Source organism: Gambusia affinis, linkage group LG17 (genome assembly GCF_019740435.1).
Source record: "Gambusia affinis linkage group LG17, SWU_Gaff_1.0, whole genome shotgun sequence".
NCBI classification, from domain to species: Eukaryota; Metazoa; Chordata; class Actinopteri; order Cyprinodontiformes; family Poeciliidae; genus Gambusia; species Gambusia affinis.
Window position 1 is genome coordinate 4,477,850 of NC_057884.1, and position 24,625 is coordinate 4,502,474.

Below are 24,625 nucleotides of genomic sequence, written 5' to 3' on the forward strand. Positions count from 1 at the left end.
CAGGAGTCTATATTATTTAGGCCTGTACTTTGGGTTTTTTTTGTATTTAATATATCTTCTAGTTCCAGTGTAAAGTGTTCTTTACAAAATTTAAGTGTATTGATCTAGTTTCCTCTTCAGTTCAGTGTCGGTACAGAGACGGCCCATTTCCAATTGTGCATTAAGTTGGGTTTAGGTAAGGTCCTTCTGTTAATGTAATATGGGAGAAAAAAAAAAAAAAAACTAGGTAATAAAATTATGCAAAAGCCTTTAAACACTTGACTCTTAATTCATCCGGAAATAGTAACTAAGTTCAGCTCAGAGGGGAAAACAACCAAATCAAATCACAGTTTGTTGGGAAAACTGGTGGAGGCTTTACAGCCTTAAAGGGACAGTATTATGTGTTTTCCAGGCTCATAGTCTAATTTTATAGTACAATCAAGTAACTATGTTACCTTCAGTTGTTATAAAGACGCTGTATATGTCAAATATGACTTAAAAGAAATTTTACTTTGATATTTATTGTATTGAAATCGGGCCTCCGTCTCTTTAAAAACTCCTGCTCATTCTGAAACTCCACCTCCAGGAAGTCATCACAACATGGCTCCTCTATTAACTCTTTAACAACGTTTTTACCAGCGTTTCACTGAGAAGTAGCTCCCATAATGAGCTCAGTAGATGCGCCATTCCACTAGATGTTTGCTAATTGAAGCTGGCTAGTCTGAAGGAGCGGTGTGGGAAGGTTCTGCTCTGTAACGCTTTGAAACTGCGAAGTGAGGTCCAACCAGTCGTTCTGTACAGCTGAATGGTTGCCATGGGAGATGAAAGGATTTCTCAAACATGCATGAAAGAATGAAAGCAACACTGCTTTGATCATGGAATAACATCATAACATGATGTAAAGCTAAAAAAAAATTAAAAAAAATAGACATGACATTATACTGCCCCTTTAAAATCTGACTGGAAAAACGGATGGGAAAAAACTTCAGCTGAAACAAAATAAGATAAAGATGTTTTGCTCCTGAGTTTGTCCTTCTTTAAAAGATACATTTTTTTATTAGTCGCACCAGTAAAAGCTGGATTTAGTTCTCGCGCAGAAAAATAAATAACACCAAATTTGTGATCTGTCCCTTGTGACCCGCTGTTGTTTTTTTGTTTTTCTCAGTTTTTTTTTGCGAAACATGTCCTGAGCTGACTCTCATTACTGTGGTGAAGTTGGCCTCTTTGGAGGGCCTTTTCCGCGCCGCCATCTCCTCTCTCTTCATCAGCAACGCAAGGCACCGGGTTCTGAGTCGGGGATTGTCTGCGCTCATCCTCTGGTTACGGATTAGGACGTATGGCGGGGAGATTTATCCTTATGTAACAGGGGGGGAGGGAAGGAGGGCAGGAGGGAAGTAAAAGCTTGTGGAGGCTACCCAGATGGTCGGGATGTGAGCGCCACAAAGCATTCCTCAGTTCTGGCGGTTCGGCCCGCAGCTCGGGAATGAGCCGCTTTATTAGGCGCTGGTTTATTGCCTTGATTTGATTTGCTTGGATTTTCGAGCCGCGCGAGGCGTTTGACCCGACTCCAGGGGTTTCTGAGTTCAGGCCTGGCACGTCGCTCGTGTCCGTCCATCAATCTTACAGGCCAGGACAAGACACGTTTGTGCAGGTGGAGGGAGGCTTGTAAAAAAAAAAAAAAAGGTTTTAGAGCCCCTTTTTTTAACGGTCCATAAAACCCTATACTGCTCCCCTAAAATGTGCACTCTTCCATATTTGAGGCTGTACCTCCAAACTCTCTTCTGTGTCCATGACCTAACCCCTCTTTGTCCTCACCGCTCCCCTCTACAGGAACATAGAGATGAAAAGAAAGATTGTTTTTAAAAGAGAGAGAAAAGCTCTGCAGGGGAGAGCAATATATTGAGAGTTTTTCCTTGACATTTACTGTTGCAGCCTCTCAGGCCTGGACAGTTTCAAAATCTCTGTATACTTCCTTCATCTAATAATGGACTTCAGACACAGGCGAGTTAAAGGAAAGCAACTCTTGTGCGATCGTATTTCTGAAGCGTCCATTTGCAACATGCTGTAAAACGTGGAGTTTCAATCATTCTGTCACTGGAAACTTTTATTAACTCATGCTAGCTGTTGCAGAACATGCAGTGCCTTCTGCAGTATTCACGGCCCTGTAAGTCTTTCATATGTCGTCCCGTTGTAGCCTCAATCTTTGATGTATTTAATTGGGGTTTTGTTATTATTAAACTGCACGAGGAGTTTTGCTCTGACACCTTTCAGCTAAAGTCTGTTGCTTTGGTGTAGGGTTAGGGTTAAGTCTCGATTTAGGGAGGCTGAATACACACGCAAGCAATTCAGGCTTCTGTTTGTTGGGAAAATCTTTACCCCGAAGGCCGTTTCTCAATTTCATGTCATGTCGCCGAAGCTCGCGGCTGTAATGTGACAAAATGCAGACAGATTAAGGTGATGAGAAGTTTTACGAGACACGTTGAGCTCCTCCTACAAGTGAAGGTTCTAGAAAATGTTGATCAAGTATGTACGAAGTTCAAGTGAAACTGTGCAGACAAAACATTTGTGGCTGTGTCGTTGATAAGCTTTCGTCATTTCTACCTATCAAATAGAAAAGTGGAATTTTTTTGTCCCTTTTCATTCTAATATGGTCTGCCAGCTTGATAACATTTATTACAATAGCATTTTATAATCAATAACAAGTCTTTATTGGCTTGTGGCTCCTCTTTTAAACTACCGTACCAGACGAAGGAAAAATTCAAATGTGCTACAACTGCGTATGTTGGTCGTTTGTGTTTTTAAGGCCTCTCTGCTCTCCTCAGGAAAACAAACCGCGCCACAAGCTTTTACGGTAACATCAGCCAGACACCACCAATCACATTCCGATCAGGTTTATAAGACTGATGTGACTCAAGTGGACAGAATTTTTATTACGGTATAAAAGCTGGAGTGGCAAATAATTAGAAACACTCTCTCACTCAGATCTATTTTTAACACGGCAGATTGACCCGGTGAACTCTGGGAATGTGAGGCAGCCAACAGCGGCCGTCGAGGATTAGCCGCTGGGCTAGCATGAATGTCAACTGTGCAAGCAGGGAGGTCAGTAAGGGGTGGCCGGTGCACCTTGCTTTTTGAGTGCTTTTAAAATGTAGATTAAATATTGAGAGATGTGTGGAGAGAGAGAGATGTAGAGATACACATATGGAGAGATGTAGATATAGAAGGATAAAGACAAAGAGAGTTACATGCAGATGGTGTGGTGCAGAGAAGCCGTTTGACTAAATACGTCGGCACGCATCAGACCAACGGCGCCTCCTATCAGCCTTCTACTGGTAACATCCCCGGGTGGAAGGTGTGCGCTCCGGTGTCCGTGGGGTCCCCTGTGTGTGGAATTTCACATGCTAGCATCATGGTTACACAAGCCTGCACGGGATCAAAGACTGTAGACCTTTCACAGGCACTCACAAGTAAGAGTCCACCTTCTCCCTCCGACCGCTGCTTCAGTTTCTATCCTCTTGTGCCAGCACCACTCGTTTTTTTCATCAAATCCAGTGTTGTTTTATCTGTTTCCATCTGTAAAGGCACTATGTGACAAGATACTCCTGTTTTACGTTGTTTTAACAGCACAGGAATTGTGGAAAGTCATGACTTTAGTCATCCTCTGCTTCTTTTACACTCTGCCCTCTCTCTCTCTCTGAACGCTGACCCTCCGTACTCCCGCTCTGTCCCCGTATCCTTTGTTTTCCTCGGAGGGAGTCAGGAGGTGATGCTGCTGCGCAGCGGAGCCGAGTGCTGTTAGTTCTGGCTGTGGACCAGCTGCCCTTTGGGTGCACGAGAGCGTGCCTGTGTGCTCTGTTGCTTTTTTGCACCAATGTACTAAAGGTGGCTGGTGTTGTCAGCGGTCCAAGCACGGTTTGAGATCAAAAGAGCGACATAAAAGCTCTGTGGGATCTGCGTCCCATAGGCAGTGTTTGAGAACTGCTGGCTTTTCAGCTTCAGCCAAAGGTGTACATATACGCTATGAGAAAAAGTGGAAATGTAATTACTCTTCTTCATTTTCTTCATAAGGAAGGTGCTTCATCTATGCAGTTAAGGAGAGCTCAGGTCTCTAACTATCTGCATGGCAGCTGGATTGATTACAGGAGAGCAAGAGATTGACATCACAGTCCAATGTCTCTGTAGAAATAATTTCTCATGCAAACTTTGAGCACATTTTTAAAATGCTGCAAAAAACAAAAAAAAAACAAAAAAAGAAAGAGACAGAGTAGAAGCGTTTCCTTCTACTAGTTTGGCGCGAATCAACCCGGCTCCACAAAGCGTGATTTGGTCACATGTTGACTCTACTCATGGCTGTAAAGAACAAGATGTAGAGTTTGCAAACAGGCGTGGACCACACATCTCAGAAGAATGAACAGAGTTTGCCCCTCCAGGCTGGAGATGTGGACTTTTTGTCCAGGTTTTGTGCTTCTGGTAAGGCGCAGACCCACCAGCGGATGGGAGCGTTCACCCAATCCTATCCCAATCAGGATTGCCTCTCGCCAGCCCCTCCAAGTGGACAGGCCTCCCCTCCATGCTGGAACCCATTAGTGGATGGGGAAGTTTGTCATGTCAAAATTTATTTGGCAATTGCATTTCCATCTCCCCTTTAGCATATTAACTCTTTGTTGTTGTTGTTGTTTTGGAAAAGTCAAAAAAACACCTCAAGCAAGCGCAAAAACATTTTTGCTAAATTGATGATGCAATTTCTAATTTTGCCATTTCTATCTACCTTTTCTAACGTGATATTTCCAATAGCACATATTAGAAAGCCTTGATGGAAACATGGCAAGCAAAACTAGTGGAGAAGCTAAGAAAGGAATGTTTAAAATGTTTTTGTTTGTTTCATACTGAAGTATAAATTGCAGAAAATATGGATAAATAAAACAGAAAGAAGTGTTGCAGCAAAAAAATAAATAAATAAAATAAAACACCTGGAAAAATTTAAGCAAGATTGTTTCTAAAAAGACCTAAAATAAGAATACAGTTATACATCTATACCTTGTAGAAGGATGCAGAGCAGCCCCACGTCAGTGTATATTTTTGGGATTTTATGCAATTTCATAATACTAAAGTGGAGGTAAAAATGATACATAGTTCTCTTTTCTTTGTTTTTATTAAATATAGAAATTCTGCTTGGCTAAATATCTAAAGCTCAGTCAAAATGGTTATATTGGGTCGGCTGTGACTAAGCCAGAAGAAACATTAAATTGGAAAGAAATGTTTTAGAGTCCAACTTTGTTCTCGCCACTTGTCGTTGTGCCCATGGGCAAAGCACTAAAACATAAGTTGCCTGCCAATTTGAACGAGTGTAAAAGATATTGACGCAAATGTCATTGATTAATCACACAAATCCCCATAAAATGACGATGAAGTTTCTCGCTGTGACGTTACAAGTTAAAATGTTTACAGGGTATAAAGTTTATTTTAAACATTCGAAACCAAAATTTAATCTGTAAAAACATATTTATTTATTTATTTATTTATTTATTTATTTATTTATTTATTTATTTATTTATTTATTTTTTAACTGCACCTATTTTTGGTGCCTCTGTGAAAGTCGCACAATATTGTCCTGGTTGGCTTGACTTCGTCAGGTTCTGCTGGTGTTCGCTAAGGAGGACAGCCAGAGCGATGCCTTCTGGTGGGCCTGCGACCGCGCCGGCTTCAGGTGTAACATCGCACGGACGCCCGAGTCTGCCGTGGAGTGTTTCCTGGACAAGCACCACGAGATAATCGTCATTGACGGACGTCACTCGCGCTACTTTGAGCCCGAAGCCGTCTGCCGGTGAGTCTGGACTCAAATAAATGGGAAAAGACGGGATATTTATAGAAAAAGTACCTCTCTGTCTTTTAAAATGTTGAATATGTTTCAACTCCAAAACCTGAAAACAGGACACCAAAGAGAATTTATTCATTGAGTTTTATCCAATATGTTGTGACTTCGGCTGATTTCATTTTTTTTTTTTTACCTGAATCTTGTTAAGCGGCTCGAGTTTCGCTTTTCTGAAAGCAGATTTTCCGAACACTGCTTTGTTGTGAGGGCTCGTTGGCGCCATCTTGTGTTCAGTGGAGCCACCAGCAACATAACGAACCGCAAAACAGCCCTGAGCCTAATGCTTAACAGTTTTGTTGTTTGTTTGTTTTTTTCATTTTAAAAAGGATAAATAAGGGTGTTATGAGCCAAAAGAGGCTAATGGAAATATGTGGAAAAATAAGAATCACTAACTTATGAGTTAATTTGCTGACAACAGAGCTGCTCTACGTCTAGTGCTGTAGCAGCTGTTAAGTTCATGCTGGTGTGTGTTTCTGTCCCCTCTTGCTTTGTGGCATGCATGAGGATTTATTCTGAGGGTATTTTTAGTCCCCTATTTTTCACTGTTTTCCCCTTCCTGACGGGCTTTCCAGGAGTATTTTGGACTTGTTGACTTTAACGTGAGATCCGTGTCTGGATTTAGTGCAAAACTCAAAGCGCAGATTCATGAACACAGGCAAAATTGACAGAAATTCACCACCATGTATTTATTGTGATTTATTGTACGTCCTTTGGAAATTTTCCCAAGAAACTGATTCATTAGTCTCCCCTATCCTGTGATAACCACAGTCCTTGCTCCTACTTGTTCCCTTCCTTAATGTAAGTTTTTCCCCTTCTATCTCCATCTCCACCGAGGTCTTCTCCCATCATCCGTTCCCTCCGTCGCTCCTTTTTGTGCTCCATCACTGTCGACTCGTTGCTTCTCCACCTCCAGACCGCTTTCCCACACTTCCTGCCAGCTGTGTGGACTCGGTGGCCAAAACCTCCGAAGCGCAAGCCGCATTTGGTGTTTCTGTGTTAAACACAGAAATGTTCTGTCCATCTTCTCCGGCAGTGACATCACCCCCATTCTGCCCACATGTCCGTCCCGCACCTCAGTCCAAGCCACCTCTCCAAAGTCCAGCGTCAGAGTTTAAAGATGTGTTGTTGATTCGCCTGCTGAGTTTTTATTGTGCTTCATTTTCAGGATGATCCGCGCCACAAAACCCTCGGAAAGCACAGTTATACTTGCTGTCGTACCACAAAAGTAAGCGTTCCGTTTTTATTTGTACCTGTGTGCAGGTTATCTCTGAGAAGTACTATATATTTTTATATAACCACAAGGTTTAATGTTCATTTTGGGGATTTTATGGAATATGTACATTTTTGTGAAGTGGACGTAAAAGGATTTTTAGTTGTCTTTGGACTGTTTTAACATTCATATTCAACTCCTTTGCTCTACCCTGGCAAAAGCTAGACCCCTTTTTCTACTTCTTACTTCATACATGGGGTCTGGACCCTTGGCTATTGAGAAACGATTGGTTGGAATCTGCAGAAGTCTTAAACGATTGAATCTGATTATAACGTCCAACATTTGGCCAGATCCATTGGGTAGGAAGCTATTTATGCTACGAACCTTACCAAAAATTGCGTGCCACCTCATTTGCCATTAGCAGAGCCAACTGAAAAATTAAACTTTTGCCAAACTCCATAGGGAGTTGAACCACAATGTTCTAACCAGCAATAAAATTCCTTAAATATTCATTTTGCTTCAACTTTAATTGCTCAATATTTGGAAGTGTGGCCACAATGGACTGACTGGCTTTGTTCGCTTCCTCTGTTGCCTTTGCCAATCCTAAATGAGCTGTTCACAACTCCTCCTTTGCTCATTGGCCAGGATGAAATGCATCTTGACAAATGGAGCTCAATGGGACAAATCTCTAGTGCTTGAGAAAAAGCCTTGAGAGTGAAAGCTACAAAACAGAGGTATAGACTTAGCATATTCGAGCGTTAGAGTGGTCCATCAGCCATTAATCAATTAGATCTAAATCTAAATTGAAACTCAATTTTTTTTTTAATTATGTCCACAACTGTTCTCCCTCCAAACTGATTGGACTTGAGCTATTTTGAACCAGAATAGACAAAAATCATAGTCTGACTGTACATAAACGGTAGACATACTCCAAAAGTAGGTGGTTCCACAGAGTATTGAAACATGTACTCTGCACTTTTCTGATTTTTATTTGTAAATAACTGAAACCATGTAGCTGCACAGTGGCGCAGTTGGTAGAGCTGTTACCTTGCAGCAAGAAGGTCCTGGGTTCGATTCCCGGCCCGGTGTCTTTCTGCATGGAGTTTGCATGTTCTCCCTGTGCATGCGTGGGTTCTCTCCGGGTTCTCCGGCTTCCTCCCACAGTCCAAAAACATGACTGTCAGGTTAATTGGTCTCTCTAAATTCTCCCTAGGTGTGTGTGTGTGTGTGTGTGGATGGTTGTGTGTCCTGTATGTCTCTGTGTTGCCCTGCGACAGACTGGCGACCTGTCCAGGGTGACCCCGCCTCTCACCCAGAACGCAGCTGGAGAGGAACCAGCAACCCTCCTGATCCCATTAGGGACAAAGGGTGAACAGAAAATGGATGGATGGATGAAACCATGTGTGAATTTTGTTGTTTAGTTTTTAGTTTTTGTTTTTGTCAATTACATAAAACCCTTATTATACTTAATGAAGTGTGACGCTAAAGAGATTAAAATGTGTAAAGGTATAAACTCTGTTGCAAGGTAAGCTGTTAGCTTTTCTTGGTCTTTGTGTTTACTGTAGGTTTGGTTCTGTTATGTTTTTGATAAACACACACTGTAATGATTGTCCTCTGCCCACACAGACTCCCAGACCAAGAGGAACCGTCCGTTCTCCCTCTCCTCTGCGCTGGATTTAGCAGAGTATGTCCAACCATTTTTACCTCCTCTCTTAGCTACTCAAGGGTTTACTTTAATAGAAAACTGGGGCCTGCAAAAATAGAAGCATGACTGTCACTCTGAGGGCGAGTTGTGTTACCTGTCTTGCTAAACGGTGTGAAAATGACGTGGGTGGTTTCTAAACAAGTCGCAGCTGAGCGGATCCTGACTCATCCCATTCCCCTCTCATCCCTCTGCCTCTCCTTCAAACACCACTTGACCTGGGTCGGACTCCAGAGGTTCGTGGAGAACAGCGGCGTGTCAGCGTGCTACAACGAACTCATCCAGATCGAACATGGAGAGGTGCGCTGCCAGTTCAAACTCAGGTACGGCACACTGTTCGCACGAAACAGATGTAAGCGGTTTGAAGCATGTTTAAACTATATGTTTAGAATCATTGGCCATTTTGAGTTACAGAAAGCTCACTCATTCATAGGGCTTGCAACTCTGTCTTTACGGCTTTGGAGTACTGCCAGGAGGCCGTGGAAATCACCAGTGAGGATCACATCATTCAGGTGGGATTTACATTACATCTATCTGTCGGTCCTTATCTTTAGCTATCGTTATTTATCATTATCTTTAGCTAAATTATATTTAGCTTTAGCTATTGATGTTCATATCTTTATCTGTCTCTATATCTCTTATCTCTCTCTTTCTCTTTTTCTATCTGTCTATTCAACTACCTCTTACTTACATTCCTGTTTGTATGAAAATGCCGAACGGCTAACGTTTATGTTAGCCTAGCTTTTCTGTTTATCTAAGACAGCTAGCAAAAAAACGCTCCATAACACTTGAATAAAATGTCTGACTCTTCACTCTTTCATCCCTTAACTGAGAACCATTAGCACACTTAGTTCAATTATTAATAGTTGATTAATCCATTATTATTCAGCCATATTAGTGATACCTACTAATAGTTTATTAGTTGTTTACTGCTTTAAAAATAGCTGTTTCAGTAACTGTTTATTAGTAATGTATGAGGAGCTCATAAAATAATAACTTAGCTTCTAGTAATTATTATTATGGATTAACTAAGGGCTTAATTCTTGTTATCAATTGATTTGTTAACTATTCATTGATTGTGATTATTAAATAAAAACAAAACTATTTCTTGGTAAAACATAAAACATTTTCTATGAATTGTGATTAATGTTATAGGTATATTAAGTTCTGATAGCTTAATCATTGTGTGGGGGGACCCTAATTGCAAAATAGTAAATATTTCAGTTTTAATTACTAATATAAACCATTGTTCTTATTACTGCCTATTAATGTATTTTTAAGTGGGGACATCTTTGATTACGGTTTTGATTAACGCTTCATTAGCCATTTATTTATAGAGGTATCAAGAAATTTCAGGCCTTTTTAGTGATGTCATTAATACTAGAGGGTTGCTTAATGTTGATTTGTCCATTTTTAACTTTACCAGTAAGTTAACATCCAATAATCACAGAGATGTTAGCAGGAAAATGTTTGTCCGTCCCGTGTCTCTAATCTCTCTGTGGTTGTGACCCAGTATGTGAACCCCGCCTTTGAGAGGATGATGGGATACCACAGGGGGGAGTTGATCGGAAAAGAGCTGACCGAACTTCCCAAGAGCGACAAGAACAGAGCCGATCTACTCGATACAATCAACACCTGCATCAAAAAAGGCAAAGTGAGTTTTGGATTCATCTGTCAATCCGCTGCTGTTGAGCTTGTAAACCCAGGAGGGTTTTTTAATCGGTCCGGTTCCTCTGTCGTGTCTGAAGGAATGGCAAGGCATTTACTTTGCCAGGAAGAAGTCAGGCGACAGTATCCAGCAGCAAGTGAAGATACTGCCTGTCATCGGCCAGGGAGGGTGAGCTAAATCTACGCAATCCAAGAATAGCTTCTGCACCTTAAGAAGAAATTTGAAAATCTCTGACGGATTCCTTCTGCCAACAGAAAAATCCGACATTTCGTAGCCATCAAGCGAGCTCATACCGACAACAACAATCAGGTGATTACGCTTTTCTCCTCTCAGTTCTCTGCACTTCCTTCATACGGCTACAGATCTTAGAGTTTTGAGCTGCTGTCTTGGATATTCAGACTTTCAGACACCAGAAAGTTGGATTAACAGACTTTATTTAGCCTTTCCAGTTTAGGTTTGGAGATTGGTAGAGTTACAATAATGTACAAAGTAAGTCTATTAATTCTTGGTTGCTGCTTTATGAGTAACACTCAACTGGGTTACACAACCTCAGGAAAAATGCTTTTTGCTGGCAGAGAAAAATGGAGTTCCAGCAAAAAGATGTTACTTCTAACTTTATACACAACAAGGCGTGACTACTGCCAGACCTGTACAGTCAAGAAATCTCTCAAGTAGAAGTTGCCTGACAGCTAAACTTAAAGATCTCAAAGACATCATGGTCCAGCCTAAAAAAATAGATGAGAAGCAAATTGATAACTATTAATCTGAAAAAGTTTACAAAGTTATTTCCAATGTTTTTTGGACTCCAGTGAACCACGGTGGCGGTTTCCATTATCCACAAAGGGAGGAAACAGGACAGGGGTGACTTGAACCTTCCCAATCAAGTCCTGGGAACCTCCAGGAGTGTATCAAAAACTCCTCCATTGGGTCACACGGAAATTTGAATGGCATCTGATCAGGCGTTGAATTATCTGTCAACGATTCAGCAATAAGAAAGAAACCAGAGGAAAAAGAGTTCCGAGGAAAAAAACACAAGAGACCAAAAACAAGTCAAAGCCTCGTCTCACCATAAGACGTTTTGAGACGTTAGCCCGACACGCTTCCAGGACCGCAGAGCACCATGCGGCTGCCATGAAGCATACGTGTTGCTGCCCTCAGCTGAGCTGCAGGCCAATACCGTCATACCATGCTAAGCTACAGCTAAGCACCAGCATCTCCCTCGAAGGCCCACGAAGGCTAGAAACCAGGTGCCAAAGCTATTTATACCTTTCACAGAGAGCAGCTTTAGCTCATCGTTCTGTTTCATGCACAAGGCGAGTCAGCGGCTCGCCAAAGACAAATCATTACAAACCGTTCCAGCTTTTTGGGGAATAAAAACTCTTAGACACGGTAGCAACTGATCCCGACTTTGAACTGTTTGTCTCTCACAAAATATATTTAACTTCAAATTTGAGTCAAATAATCCCCCTTTTTTTTCTTTTTTTTTTTTTTTTTAGCAGTAGCAACATATTTTCTAAATTTTCCACGTGAAAATTTCAATTAAAGTCCTTTACATTATGTTCATAGATACATGTTGATCATTACATAACTGTGCTTGTTTGTTCCTCCGTGCTGTGCAGAGGTACAGTGAGTCACTGGGCGAGGAAAATCTTCCATAACCAGATTAGAGGCCCTGCACATCCATAGCCACATAACCTTGGCGTGACAAACACGGCGTGTACCGAACAAACCGTCAGCCGCATGTGTGAGCTACAAGTTTGAACATAGAAGCAGTAATCTGAATTAATCTCTTTCAATGGCATCGAAACGACAAGAGAATCGCTGAGCAGCTGGAATTATGGGACACACCCACAATAACATTGTGACCACTGCAGTTAGGACTAGCTTAGGTGCTAGCACTGAGGTACTGACCTGATGTTGATTGGATTTAGTCCTACCAATAGCACATTTGAGGGAAAACAACACTCTTTATCTGTCTAGTGATGTAGGGAAGGAGTTGAGCTCTGGTTTATCGCTTTCTGTCAGGTCCTCAAAATGAACAAGGAAGATCGATGCAGCGGGGACCATCCTCAATCAGGTAACTGACTACTGTGTTTTCATTCTTGTTTACATGGACAGATGCTTTTTACCAACGTAATTTATTCTACGCTACACTAAAGGGCAGATGAATAAAGCTGTTTTTGGATGGAGTTTAAATCTGCTCCTTACTCTTAAACTAGACACAGAGTCGGATCTGTGCGGACGGCCTGAAGTGCAAATCCACAATTCACTAAATGCAACTTCAAATTTAAAAACACAACATTAGCTAAGCGTAATTACAATGTAAAACAAAAAACGAAAAAAAAACAAACAAAAAACATGTAATTTTTGACAATTTTGGAGTTTTGGACCATTCAAAATTTTCAAAACTTTCAAAAGTGGAACATTTTCGACTCTTGGTACTCAAGAGTCGAGCTACAAGTGAATGAATCCTTCTGAAAATGTTCACAAGTCAAAAATGTTCAACTTTTGTTTAACAAAAATTTCCAAGTTTTTTCTAAAACACTTTTGAGTGTAATCTCAAGAATCTGAGTGTTTCTTGCAAATTTTCGACTTTTATGTCTCAGACATTTCCTCGATTTTTCATTGGTGATTTCTGAGGTTAATCTAAAAATGTTTGTTTTTTGGCAGAAATGTTCTCCTTTTTCATTTTTCCATTGACAAAAGCCTTAATCCGCCGTCGTGTTTATCAAGTAGACTGTTTCAAGTAGGATAAAAAAGAAAAACATTAATATTCTGGACTTGATGCTTCTGTGTGTGCTTAGTTCAATCTGCTTTGTGAATCCAGTCCAGAAATGAATTAAATAGTGACAGTTAAACAGTTGCAAAAAATAGAGGAGAAAAATCCATTTCTAGTTATATTTGAAGTCAGTTAACATCTGAAACTGCAGATCTAAAGAGGAACTAAAAGAAAACTACATTATCGATTCCATTTTTTTTTTGTTTCTGTCTCAACTAACATTTCTACTAATGAAACAGCCACAATACGTGTCCATCTGCATTTAACCTCTTCACCTCCTGTACAGAGTGCCATTCACTGCGACACCGGGACAGACGGAAAGATTCGGTCGATGCCAGATCGGTCGGTTCCCGTGGCAGCGACGGTAGGTCTGTTCAGAGCTTTTCCGTTTCACCGAACAGAACCGCGCCGGCTCTGCTGTGTGAAGAAGAAAACAGCAGGAGCACAGAGAGAGTTCAACACAAACGGAATAAAATAGAAACAGGAATAAGAACGGATGATTAGAGACGGAGAGTCAGAGTGTGAGTGAGACAGCGTTGTGGTTGGTACTTGAAGCTGAAGAGATCCTATAGGGAGATGTTGTAGGCTGATGACATCTGCATCCCCTCAACCCTCTTTGATGCACCTGCTGCTATTTTGAGAGATCCCTGCTGAATGCAGCTCTTCTCTGCCTACCTATTTTTCTTTCATTTGAATCCTAAATTATTCCTCTTTAAGGCAGAATTACGTTAGGATGTCTAACAGTTGAAGGTCATGATTGCTGCAGCCTAAAATTAGTGATTATGTGGCACCTTTTTAAAAAAAAAAAGATACAGCATGTTACGTGTGTCTGTGTATATCTGAGTGTTTGCAATTTCTGAATCCTCTAATCTTTGGTTTTAATCTTTAAATACTTGCCAACAAAAACATTCATAGACTTGAATTTTCACTGTAATTTCACTAACAGTTACGACTTCTACGTTACAGCTCCTAGTTTACAGAACCGGAGATATTCTTCTGTTGCAAGAATCCATTCGATGACTATTGAGGCTCCCATCACCAAGGTACAACCTCCCCCATTTACTCCTTCATGTCTGTTTGAATCATGAAGAAGTATTTATACTTACATTAAGAAAATTTTACAGCTTGTGGAGTGTTTCACAAAACGGTCACACATACAAAATATGTGTGACCGTTTTGTGAAACACTCCACAAGCTGTAAAATTTTCTTTGCTAGAATCTATTTAAGCAACAGATTATTTTCCATCAGAGACTTTAAAGCAGAGGTGTTCAAAGTGTGGTGAGAGGCCCATCAGCGGCACGCTGAATTTTTAATTTTTTTTTCCCTCGGCTTCCAAACACAATTCTTGAATGGAGCAGATGGACACTGTATGTCTGTCAAGGCAGCATTTTCACAAACACAAGATATTGTTTAATTAATAATAATAGTAATAATAATAATGACAATAATAACAACAATAATAATAAAATCTTAGGTTTGACATAAATTACTTTTTTCTTAGTAAATATTCACAAAAACCCACCAACTTTTACTCACCAGAATCCAGGATACCAGAATAATTTTTCAGCCAGCTGCAGCTACTGGCACTGCCACTGCCCAGGCCTGGCTGGACCATCACTCCCGCTCTCTAAAGAAATTTTTATTTTTAATTTTTGAAAAAATTTAAAATAAGTCAGACGCAAATAAATAGCACACATTAGTAAAGGTAACATCTCAACTGGGAAACAAAAACAAAAGAAAAACAGATTTGCAGTCAGAGAGCAACCAAACATATATATATATATATATATATATATATATATATATATATATATATATATGAAGCAGCTGTGTCCAAACCTTTTGTCAGGAACAGTGATGTCAGTAACGCGTTAATTTGTAATGCGTTACTGACGTCGGACCACTTTTTTCAGTAACGAGTACAGTAATCCCTCGTTTATCGCGGGGGTTACGTTCCGAAAATGACCCGCGATAAGTGAAATCCGCGAAATAGAAAACTTTTTTTTTTTTTTTACAATTAGCAACTATTACATGTATACAAATACAGTGACTGACGTGTAGGCCGTTTCACTGCTCTTCAGACTGGGCCGCTGCATCCTGACTGCGCTCTGCAGTGTTCTCTTCTTCTGAAGCCCGCGGTGCAGGTGTGTTTGTTCGGGAGAAGAACATAGTGATAAGCAGCTGTTGTCGCTCTTTTTTCTTCTTTGCAAAAAGATCCTTGTACACCGACATGCCACCATCGATTACGTTGGAGAACTGTAATGAACGGCTCATCAAAGGGTCCCATTCCTCTGCTACTCGCTTAAGTTCAGTGGCCATTCGCACCATGGTTGCTAAGCGACCAAGCGTTAGTCCTTCCAGTAATTCGTAGCATGTTTTGATACAAGAAGCGGGAGTGAGTTTTTAGCGAATCAGAATGCAGAGCACAATGCACCAAAAAAAAAAAAAAAAAAAAATGCATTATGAAAATCCGCGAAATAGCGAATCCGCGATAAGTGAACCGCGAAGTGGCGAGGGATCACTGTAATCTAACGCGTTGCTATTTCAAATCCAGTAGTCAGACTACAGTTACTTATCAAAATCACTTTGCGTTACTGTGTTACTATCTTTTGTTATTTAATCGTATTTCCTCGACGCGTCTTGTCGAGTGACCGACGTCTCTAATGTAAACAATGGAGGGAGATACACATTTTGTTGGTGGAAAAACTGGAACTATTTTGAGTTTCTGTCGCCAAGTCCGATTATTACAAGCGGCTTTGGGTTTCATTTTTTTTAAAAGTCGCTTGCCGATTTAATGAGTGGCGGGTTGCTCCTTTTTGGGCTCGTTTTTGAACGTGAAGTTGCTCATTTGGGCTTGGAAATAAGCAGAGACTCATAATAAATCCCAGAATTTGTCTGTCATTAAGGTAGTTTTACTCCGTCTCTCTCTGTCCATCATTTCCCGGATGATCCGTCCCGCTGTGTCTTTGTTAATGTCAAGTTAATATATTACCTCTGAATGACGTCGAGCTTCACGTTGCGCTCCAGAAAACTGCAAACATCGAGACCAATATGAACAGCATAATAAACGTGAAAATAGCCACGAATAAACGTGTCCATAGTTTCCAATAATTATAATGGCAAGTTAACGCCACTATAATTATTAATATTAAGATAAGTGTCACAAATCTGTGCAGCCATCTTAGCTGTGGAGCTGCAGGAAGAGCTCTGTGAGCTTTGACACCAAACGCAGGGCCGTAACGCAGAACCTGGGTGGGAGGGGGGTCTTTAAAATCCTCTTAGAGTTTTCCAGACAACAGTGGACCACACAAATTACTCAGGTTTTTATGTTTTTGTACTGTTTTTTCTACAATCTCCTCTTCAGTTCAACCTTATCAGTGGAGACACATTGTTAATGTTACCATTATAAAATAGCTTACAATTAGGTATTGACAAAGCTCAATGTGATTTTCACAGGAGGTGGAGCGTTGTTGTTAGCAGCTGCTGAAAGTAACTAAAAAGTTACTTTTAGTGTAACTTAGTTACTTTCCAAGTCAAGTAGTCAATAATATAACTAAGTTACTTTTTCAAGGAGTAATCAGTAGTCCGATTAAAGTTACTTTTTCAAAGTAACTATTCCATCACTGGTCAGGAGGGCCAAAATGTCAAAAATAATGCAATTTTTGAATTGCAAGGTTCCCATTAAATAAGGAATGCAATTAAAATCACGCGTATTACAGTGCTATCATCAATATATTTCTTAAAAATGGTTTCAAAACAACAATATTATCATTTATTGTGATAATTACCGGCACGATTTATCACGCGACAAAATTTATCGTGACACAAACCTCACACACATTCAGTTCACATAGAGCTGCTTGCTGGATCCCATCGTGCCGCGTCTAATAACATAATATCCGTGTTTCACATCGTCTCATTTGCCCCGCTGCTGCCCTTATGGACTCAAAAATAACTTTATTTTAGTAACTTTTATTTTTTTTCTTTTTGTTGCCCCCAGTAGGGACATGGCAGCGCGTCACACGCAGGCCTCCGTGACGCACGCACACAGAGTCGCTCTGTTATCGCATCTAATGCCTGTGGTGTGTTGGTGTGCAGGTAATAAACATCATCAACGCGGCCCAGGAGAGCAGTCCGGTGACGGTCGCCGAGGCTCTGGACCGCGTGCTGGAGATCCTGCGGACCACCGAGCTCTACTCCCCCCAGCTGGCGTCCAAAGACGACGACCCCCACACCAGCGACCTGGTCGGGGGGCTCATGACTGTAAGAAGCAGCAACGTCCTGCAAACATATGAAACCCTCCTCGAACTAAAATCTCTTGACTTTTTTTTTCCAGTTTTTTTATTTATTTATTTATTTATTTATTTATTTATTTATTTATTTATTTATTTATTTATTTATTTTTCTTCCTTTTGACAGAAAAACCACTTTTTGAAAATATTTTTTTTGTCATTTAGTTCACTCATTCCTTCTGTAAGTTGTACAACTGAATATTATTATTATTGTTATTATTTTTAGGGTCGGGCTACAAAACATGTATGCTTAGGCACAAGGATATAGTTATAATATTAGCAGAATAAAGACGCAATTTTACCACAAGAAGGTCTTAAAATAAAGAGAAAGTCATTTTAACAAGGAGAAAGTTTTTTAGTTTATAAAGTTCTTCAAAAGCAACACTTTTAACAAACATGACAGTATTTGTATTAATGAGCAGAGACATATTTTTTTATTTAATTCATTTATTTGTATTTGTATCAGAATGCAAATTCAGGCTGCTGGCATTGTGTGTTTTATAGCTGAACTGTTGCTAAAAACGATGTAGACTAACGTAAACGAAACGTTTTCTGGTTAATATCAAAAGATTTTCTGTTTTTTGTTGTTTTTTTTCTTCCTCATCCTCTTCAGGACGGGCTGCGGAGGCTCTCTGGGAATGAATATGTTTTCAGTAAAAGTAAGTTTCAAAACATCGCTAAACACCAAAAGAGGACAAAAAGGAATTCAAACAAATCTGTTACACGTTCTGTAATCTTTTACGTTCTTCTGAGTGTTTTGCTAACATTAGAAGAAAATCTTTTTTCTGCGAACTTTTCTCAAATACTGCATTTGTGCTGTGCACAAAATGACTTTTCTCCTTTTTTTTTCCAGTAGTCTGTTTTGTTCATTTAGTTTTGTTAAGAAGAAACTAAATAAGTAAATTAATTCAAGTCCAGATTTGTTAACTATCAGAAATCAATCCAGTTTAATGCAATCAAATTCATTTGGTCATTTTCTGCTATATTGTTTGGTTTTTAAATTAAATTACAAATGGGGCTAAAATTGTAACGTGTTAAGAAATGTGGCCTAACAAGTGTTACTCAAAAAAAAAAAACAAAGAAGAAAAAGAGAAAATACACAACGAAAGTAGATTACAGTCCACTGTAATCAACATTGTGTGTTTCCATCCTTTTTGTTTCAGTTTTTTGGTTTTAAAATGAAGACAAGATGAAAGAAATGTATTTTCTTTAAAGGAACGTTCAAATTTAACAGGAAAATACATTGAAAAAAATGTAAATGAAAAACAGAAACACTTTAATGTAAAAAAAACCAAAAAACAATTCTAGTGTGTATGTAAATTTTAAAAATAATTTTTCCGGCTCTATTGGCAAGCTTGGTGTAGTCGTTCATTATTAAGATCAGTCAACCGTCCAGGGCCTGGCTTCCCTCTTTTACAGTCTAACAGTGTGTAATCTTCACAGGTGTGTGTGTCCATGGTGTGTTCAGGTTGTTGTGTCCGTGTGCTAGATATGAGCCAGAGCCAGCTGACCCTCCCGGTGACGCTGAATGACGTTCCTTCGTCCATCGCCGAGATGCTGAACGACGAGGAGCGCTGGGAGTTCAACATCCTGGACCTGGAGGCAGCCACGCATAAAAGGTACCGATTATACATTCTCCATCATGTCTGTGGTTATAGTTTGATAGATGGAACAAAAAACGTGAGCTTGTTTAAGATTGATCAAAGAGTACTGGTTTAATTGGCAAATTATTTCACTTACAGAATGAGAAAAACGTCTGAAGTGAGGAAATCCTCCAGAACTTTTAAAATGAGAGTAAAAGAAACCGCCACACAGAAACCTAAAACACTTCTCTCATGTTGTGCCTGCTTTGTTGTTTGCTCCGCTGCAGACCCCTCACTTACCTCGGCTTGAAGATTTTCACCAGTTTCGGAGTGTGCGACTTCCTGAACTGCTCCGAGGCGACGCTGCGCTCTTGGCTGCAGCTCATGGAGGCCAACTATCACTCCTCCAACTCCTACCACAACTCCACGCATGCTGCAGACGTCCTGCACGCCACGGCCTACTTCCTGCGCAAGGAGATAGTCAAGGTAACGGACCACAGAATGGGGAGCTTGATTTTTTTGTAAGGGGTAGAATTGTGTTTTCCAGGCACAAATTGCCATTTTATAGCACAATCAAGCTACTTCAGTTGCTATCAAAATGCTATTTACATCAAATAATACTTAAAAAAAATTTGACTGAGTGATTTAATGCCTTGAAATTGGGCCTTTGTTTCTTTAAGAAACTCCTGTTCTTTTTGAGGCTCCGCCTTCAAATGCAACTTGGCTCCTCTATTAACCCATTAACAACATTTTTACCATCATTGCCCTGTCAAGTAGCTCCTATAATGAGCGCAGCACTTCCGCCAGGTGTTTGCTAATTGCTGCTGGCTAGTCTGAAGGAGCCGAGTGGCGGAGTTAAAGCGAAGAGCTTCTTTGTGAGGCGGAAGCTTGGAAACTGCAGCTCTGAGGAGCAGCTGCATCTCAAAGGCGGAGCTAAGTCCACCCAGACGTTTTACACAGCTGAATGGTCGCCATGACGATTAAAGGATTTCTCAAACTTGCATTCAAGAGTCAAAGCAACACCCCAGTTGTGTTTTTTGTGAGGGAATAACATTATAACATGATGTAAAGCTAAAAAAAAAAAAAAGTTTACATATTTTTTTTCCGTTATGGACAAACACGAACATTTTTCTCCTTAAAAATTCTGTGGGTCCATATTCAGTCTCAAGACTCGTCTTGCTTGCCAGGTTTGTGCTCTCGTGCTCGCCCGCTAGCTCAGCATAATTCACCACCGTCCTCTGGCCTCAGGCTGGACTCATGAATTAATTCTCTCAGGAAACAAAAAAGACTCTTAGAAAAATCTGAGCTTCTTGGAAAATACAGAGATCAGCGCCGTGTCTGGCCTTTTGCGTTGTTGTGGCGGGAACATTTTCTGAGAACTGGGACTAAGCTGAACAATTACTGCATATGATGCGTTGTCCCCTAATATAAATTCACATACTTTGAGAACAGAAGCTTGTACTTGTAATGCAACAAAATGTGAAAATATTTAAGGGGTTTGAAGACATTTGTGCATGCTGAAAAACAGCATGGAAAATAACACTGCATTTTTAGCCTTTATAGCATAATAAGGAATATTTTTGTACCAAGTTTTATCAGACAGAACCACATTCCAGATAAGAAAATATACATGTCAGTGACACATGTTAGAAATTAGAAGTAGTATGATTATTGCATGCTTCTTTTCTTTCAAATTTGCAAGAAAGACGGCAAAGATGCATTTTGCTAACATTAGCTCTACAGCTAACAGACTTTCCAAACACCAAAACCCACCAAACTTCAACAACTGTTCATTTTAAGAGATAGTGGGTTACCTCAGAATTTGATTTCCATATTTATAAAGTTTCGTACAATTATGCTGAGGACTCCGTTCGGTTTCTGTTGCCCCTTCAGAGCAGCCTGGACCAGCTGGACGAGGTGGCGGCGCTGATAGCCGCCACGGTCCACGACGTGGACCACCCGGGCCGGACCAACTCCTTCCTGTGCAACGCGGGCAGCGAGCTGGCCGTCCTCTACAACGACACGGCCGTGCTGGAGAGCCACCACGCCGCGCTCGCCTTCCAGCTCACCATGCGCGACGGCAAGAGCAACATCTTTAAGAACATCGACAGGTCGGTGAGAGGATGGTTGGACAAAGGTGGCTGGAAAGCCATAAAATGTGTTAAAAGAAAGGAATGTTCATAATGTGGCTGTTTTTGTGTTTACAGCTGCTCTCTGTACGTTTTAAATTGGGGATGAATAAAGTTTTACTGAATTGAATTGAATATGGCAACATTTTTACTCAAAAGCAGACCTGGGGGCACTCAAGTCTGTATTTAACTAATTGATCAACTAAATTCAGCAAGATTTGTGAGGAAAGAATTTATTTCAATCTCATTCTAGTCTGGTGCAATAGAAAAAGAAACAAACATCAGTCAAATAATAACAATAATAGTAAAGACAAATGTAAACGGTATTCCTTTAATGTCACAATTATTATGTTTTGGATCTAAATAAAATTACTAATCCCTTTTGCTCATCTATTTGTCTCACTAAAATATTGCATTGGTTGTTTTTTGTTGAGCAGGTAAAACAAACAAAAGCTAAATTTGATTGGGTTTTAATTTAAAAAAGATAATTGTGGCCTTTAAACTTCAGATGTATTTTCTTTAATATGTTATTTAAAGCATAAGTACCACCTGCTACAGCTCTTCTACTGCCAACTGTGGCTGTAAATATATCTCACAACACATTTCATGCTAACATGATTAAACACTTGAATCGTAATGTTTTATGGTTCTTGCTAAGTGACGTAAATGCGCAGACGTCATCAGACGTCGGTGGACTAACGGCGTGTAACTCTGGAAGAAGAAAACCGTCGTTGAAAGAAAACCATTGGAAGAGCCTCCAGCTCAGCGAGAGCAGCCAGAAACTTCCTGGCCTACATGCAGAAAGAAAAAGACAATAAAATGTGTAAAAGTTCAAGTTTGCCATCAGCGGCGTGGTGGGGAAGAACGAGTTGGTTGTCACACTGTTTGCTTTCTTCCAAATTCAAAAAGTTGTAATGCTTAGTCGATCCCATTCCAATGTGTAAGAGAACAACAGTGTTCTGTCTGACTAGTGTGACCCTATTTTACTCGCCACGTTTACTGAAAAAATAATTGTTAGTTCTGAAAAAATAACTTTCAATATACAATACTTTATTTTAATACCTTAGATGAAAAAAAAAACACTATAGAAGCAGCAATATCTCTTTTGTCATGAACTCACAAAACATGTCCCAACTTGTCAAAAAATGAGTTGGTTATAAAAAAACAGAATCATGTCGAACAGAATATGGTCTAAATAAATCTATATTGTTCTATTTACTCACTTTTTTCTTTTCAGCTATAGATATTTTTTTCATTGTATAAATAGCTGCCATTTGTTTAACAATAGGAACGTGTGACAGTCAGAGATTTTTAGCTAGTAGTTACGCTAGCAAGCCAATGCTATAGCCTAGCAAAGAAAAAACTTATTCTAACGAGAGCTCTGCCTTTTCACCTTCCAGTGAGTAGAAAGGCAGATGTTTGATTCTAAGTCCATTGATTAAAGACAACACAGAAAAAGACACAACGTTTTGTAGCATCTCCCTCTAAGGGACTTAGCGACCCGTTGTCCGTTTGCTGTTTTTAGCTGTCCACTGTCTCGCCTCTCATGTTGTCTCGTCACGCTCTCGCTGCCATCAGGAATCAGTTCCGAACGCTGCGCCAGGCCATCATCGACATGGTGCTCGCCACCGAGATGACCCGCCACTTTGAGCATGTCAGCAAGTTCGTCAACAGCATCAACAAGCCAATGGCTGCCATCGAAGAAACCAGCACCAATGTAAGCTCCAGCAGGCGCCGTTTTGACCTTCTGGGCCAGAAATGGTGGCTTTTTAATGTAAACAAGATGTGTTAACAAACAGTGGTGGCAAGCGCCCGACTATAGCGCATATTAGCGCTATAGTCGGGCGCTTGCCCAGGGCAGCATCACAAAAGGGCATGGCAACCAAGAACTAGAAAATAGCCTACTTTCATATAAGGGACACTAGAACCCACAAAAGACAAAAAAAGATTGTCCTGTAAAGCAGCTTTGCCTTAAACCAGTTTGGTCTTAATTTAATATACATCTGGCCAGGCTTATTGTCTAACTTAATCACAATACTATAGTGTGAAAACATTTGTTTTTTTCATTAATCTGCACTTTCAGGATTTATTCTGCATTCTAGCTCTCCTAATTATCAGAAACGTGTTGCGATAACGAGTTTGATTTTCCGATCCGATTCATTACAAGCGAAGTGTGAAAAGCAATAAGTGAAACCCGAAGAGATCCCTTCTACGTGAGTCAGAAGAGAAAAAGACTGAGAATGAATCACAGAATAATCCCTGCCGTGTTGGCTCTGCAACCCGGCTTGTTGTTCTGAGTCTCCATCACATGAAAATTGAGAGTGCTGGTTCACAGGCGAATGTGTTGCAACCTGCAGGATGTAAAACAAAAAGTTGTGGAGTTGCTGCTGGTACCACATGTATTTTTTTTCCTGAGTCAAGTCCAATTTGGAAGATTTGTCATGTTGATCCTGGGAGACACGTTTCCATGGTACCCAGATGTTTACTGAACAATTTAGTGATTTTTTTTTTTTTTTAAATGTACTGTAGCAGAACTCAAAGCAGTATTCCAGAGCAGGCTGGGAAACAGCTGTAGTTCATAACAAGCACCTTGGATGCACTGCAGACAATAATACTGGTATTTATTTCAAAGCGGTTTTGTTCTCTTGCTTTTAAAATCTGAAATGCTGAAGCTTTGTTAGCGTCACTATGTGGCTCACCCCCCAGGGCAGCGTGGTCTTGGGGACGCCATAAGTCAACAAACTTATCCGTCAGAGAGGCACCACAGACTGGTTTTCTATTAATTATTCCATGTCTAGTTAATATTGAATAAGCGCCAGTTGTGCTGTACAAAAATACATATATATATATATATATACATATATATATATATATATATATATATATATATATATATATATATATGTATATATATATATATATATATGGCTCTGTTTCCATCAAGGTTTCTTTTATGCGCATTTTGAAGTATCGCATTAAAAGACTTTAATGGAAACCATGAAATTTGGAAAAAAATGTACTAAATTTTGCAACAAAAAAGAAAACGTCTTCATGCACACAGGCAAATATCTACATCAAGTTACACTTTAGTGTCATTATTGGGATCTTTAGTTTATTGTGAAAGCACAAAGAGGAGCTGGTGGGAGATGGGACGTCATCAACAGAAAACGTCTGTTGATGACGTCGCACATTTCTGTGTGGTACTTCCAACAGAGCACGAACAGCGACTGCGAGGGCCAGAGCAACCTCAGAAACTCTCCAGAGAACCGCCTGCTGATAAAGCGGATGCTAATCAAGTGTGCAGATGTGGCGAACCCCTGCAGGCCTCTGGAGCTCTGCATCGAGTGGGCGGGCCGGATCTCAGAGGAGTACTTCGCCCAGGTGGGGGGGGAGCGAGACAGCCAAGTTT

At 40.3% G+C, this 24,625-nt stretch overlaps 1 protein-coding gene across 2 annotated transcripts in view; it reads left to right on the plus strand.

The window, feature by feature from the left end:
• pde8b (phosphodiesterase 8B) overlaps positions 1-24,625 on the plus strand; it is a 48,010-nt gene that overhangs the window by 17,923 nt on the left and 5,462 nt on the right. For both annotated transcript variants that reach the window (XM_044095670.1, XM_044095669.1), the window contains 18 exons: positions 5,613-5,803; positions 7,017-7,076; positions 8,688-8,745; positions 8,998-9,086; positions 9,197-9,275; positions 10,277-10,417; positions 10,512-10,600; positions 10,687-10,741; positions 12,458-12,509; positions 13,498-13,575; positions 14,178-14,254; positions 17,311-17,475; positions 18,118-18,163; positions 18,994-19,123; positions 19,375-19,573; positions 20,981-21,198; positions 22,795-22,933; positions 24,430-24,597. In XM_044095670.1, coding sequence (XP_043951605.1) covers positions 5,613-5,803; positions 7,017-7,076; positions 8,688-8,745; positions 8,998-9,086; positions 9,197-9,275; positions 10,277-10,417; positions 10,512-10,600; positions 10,687-10,741; positions 12,458-12,509; positions 13,498-13,575; positions 14,178-14,254; positions 17,311-17,475; positions 18,118-18,163; positions 18,994-19,123; positions 19,375-19,573; positions 20,981-21,198; positions 22,795-22,933; positions 24,430-24,597 — 2,034 coding nt within the window. The remainder of the gene's footprint in view (positions 1-5,612; positions 5,804-7,016; positions 7,077-8,687; positions 8,746-8,997; positions 9,087-9,196; positions 9,276-10,276; positions 10,418-10,511; positions 10,601-10,686; positions 10,742-12,457; positions 12,510-13,497; positions 13,576-14,177; positions 14,255-17,310; positions 17,476-18,117; positions 18,164-18,993; positions 19,124-19,374; positions 19,574-20,980; positions 21,199-22,794; positions 22,934-24,429; positions 24,598-24,625) is intronic.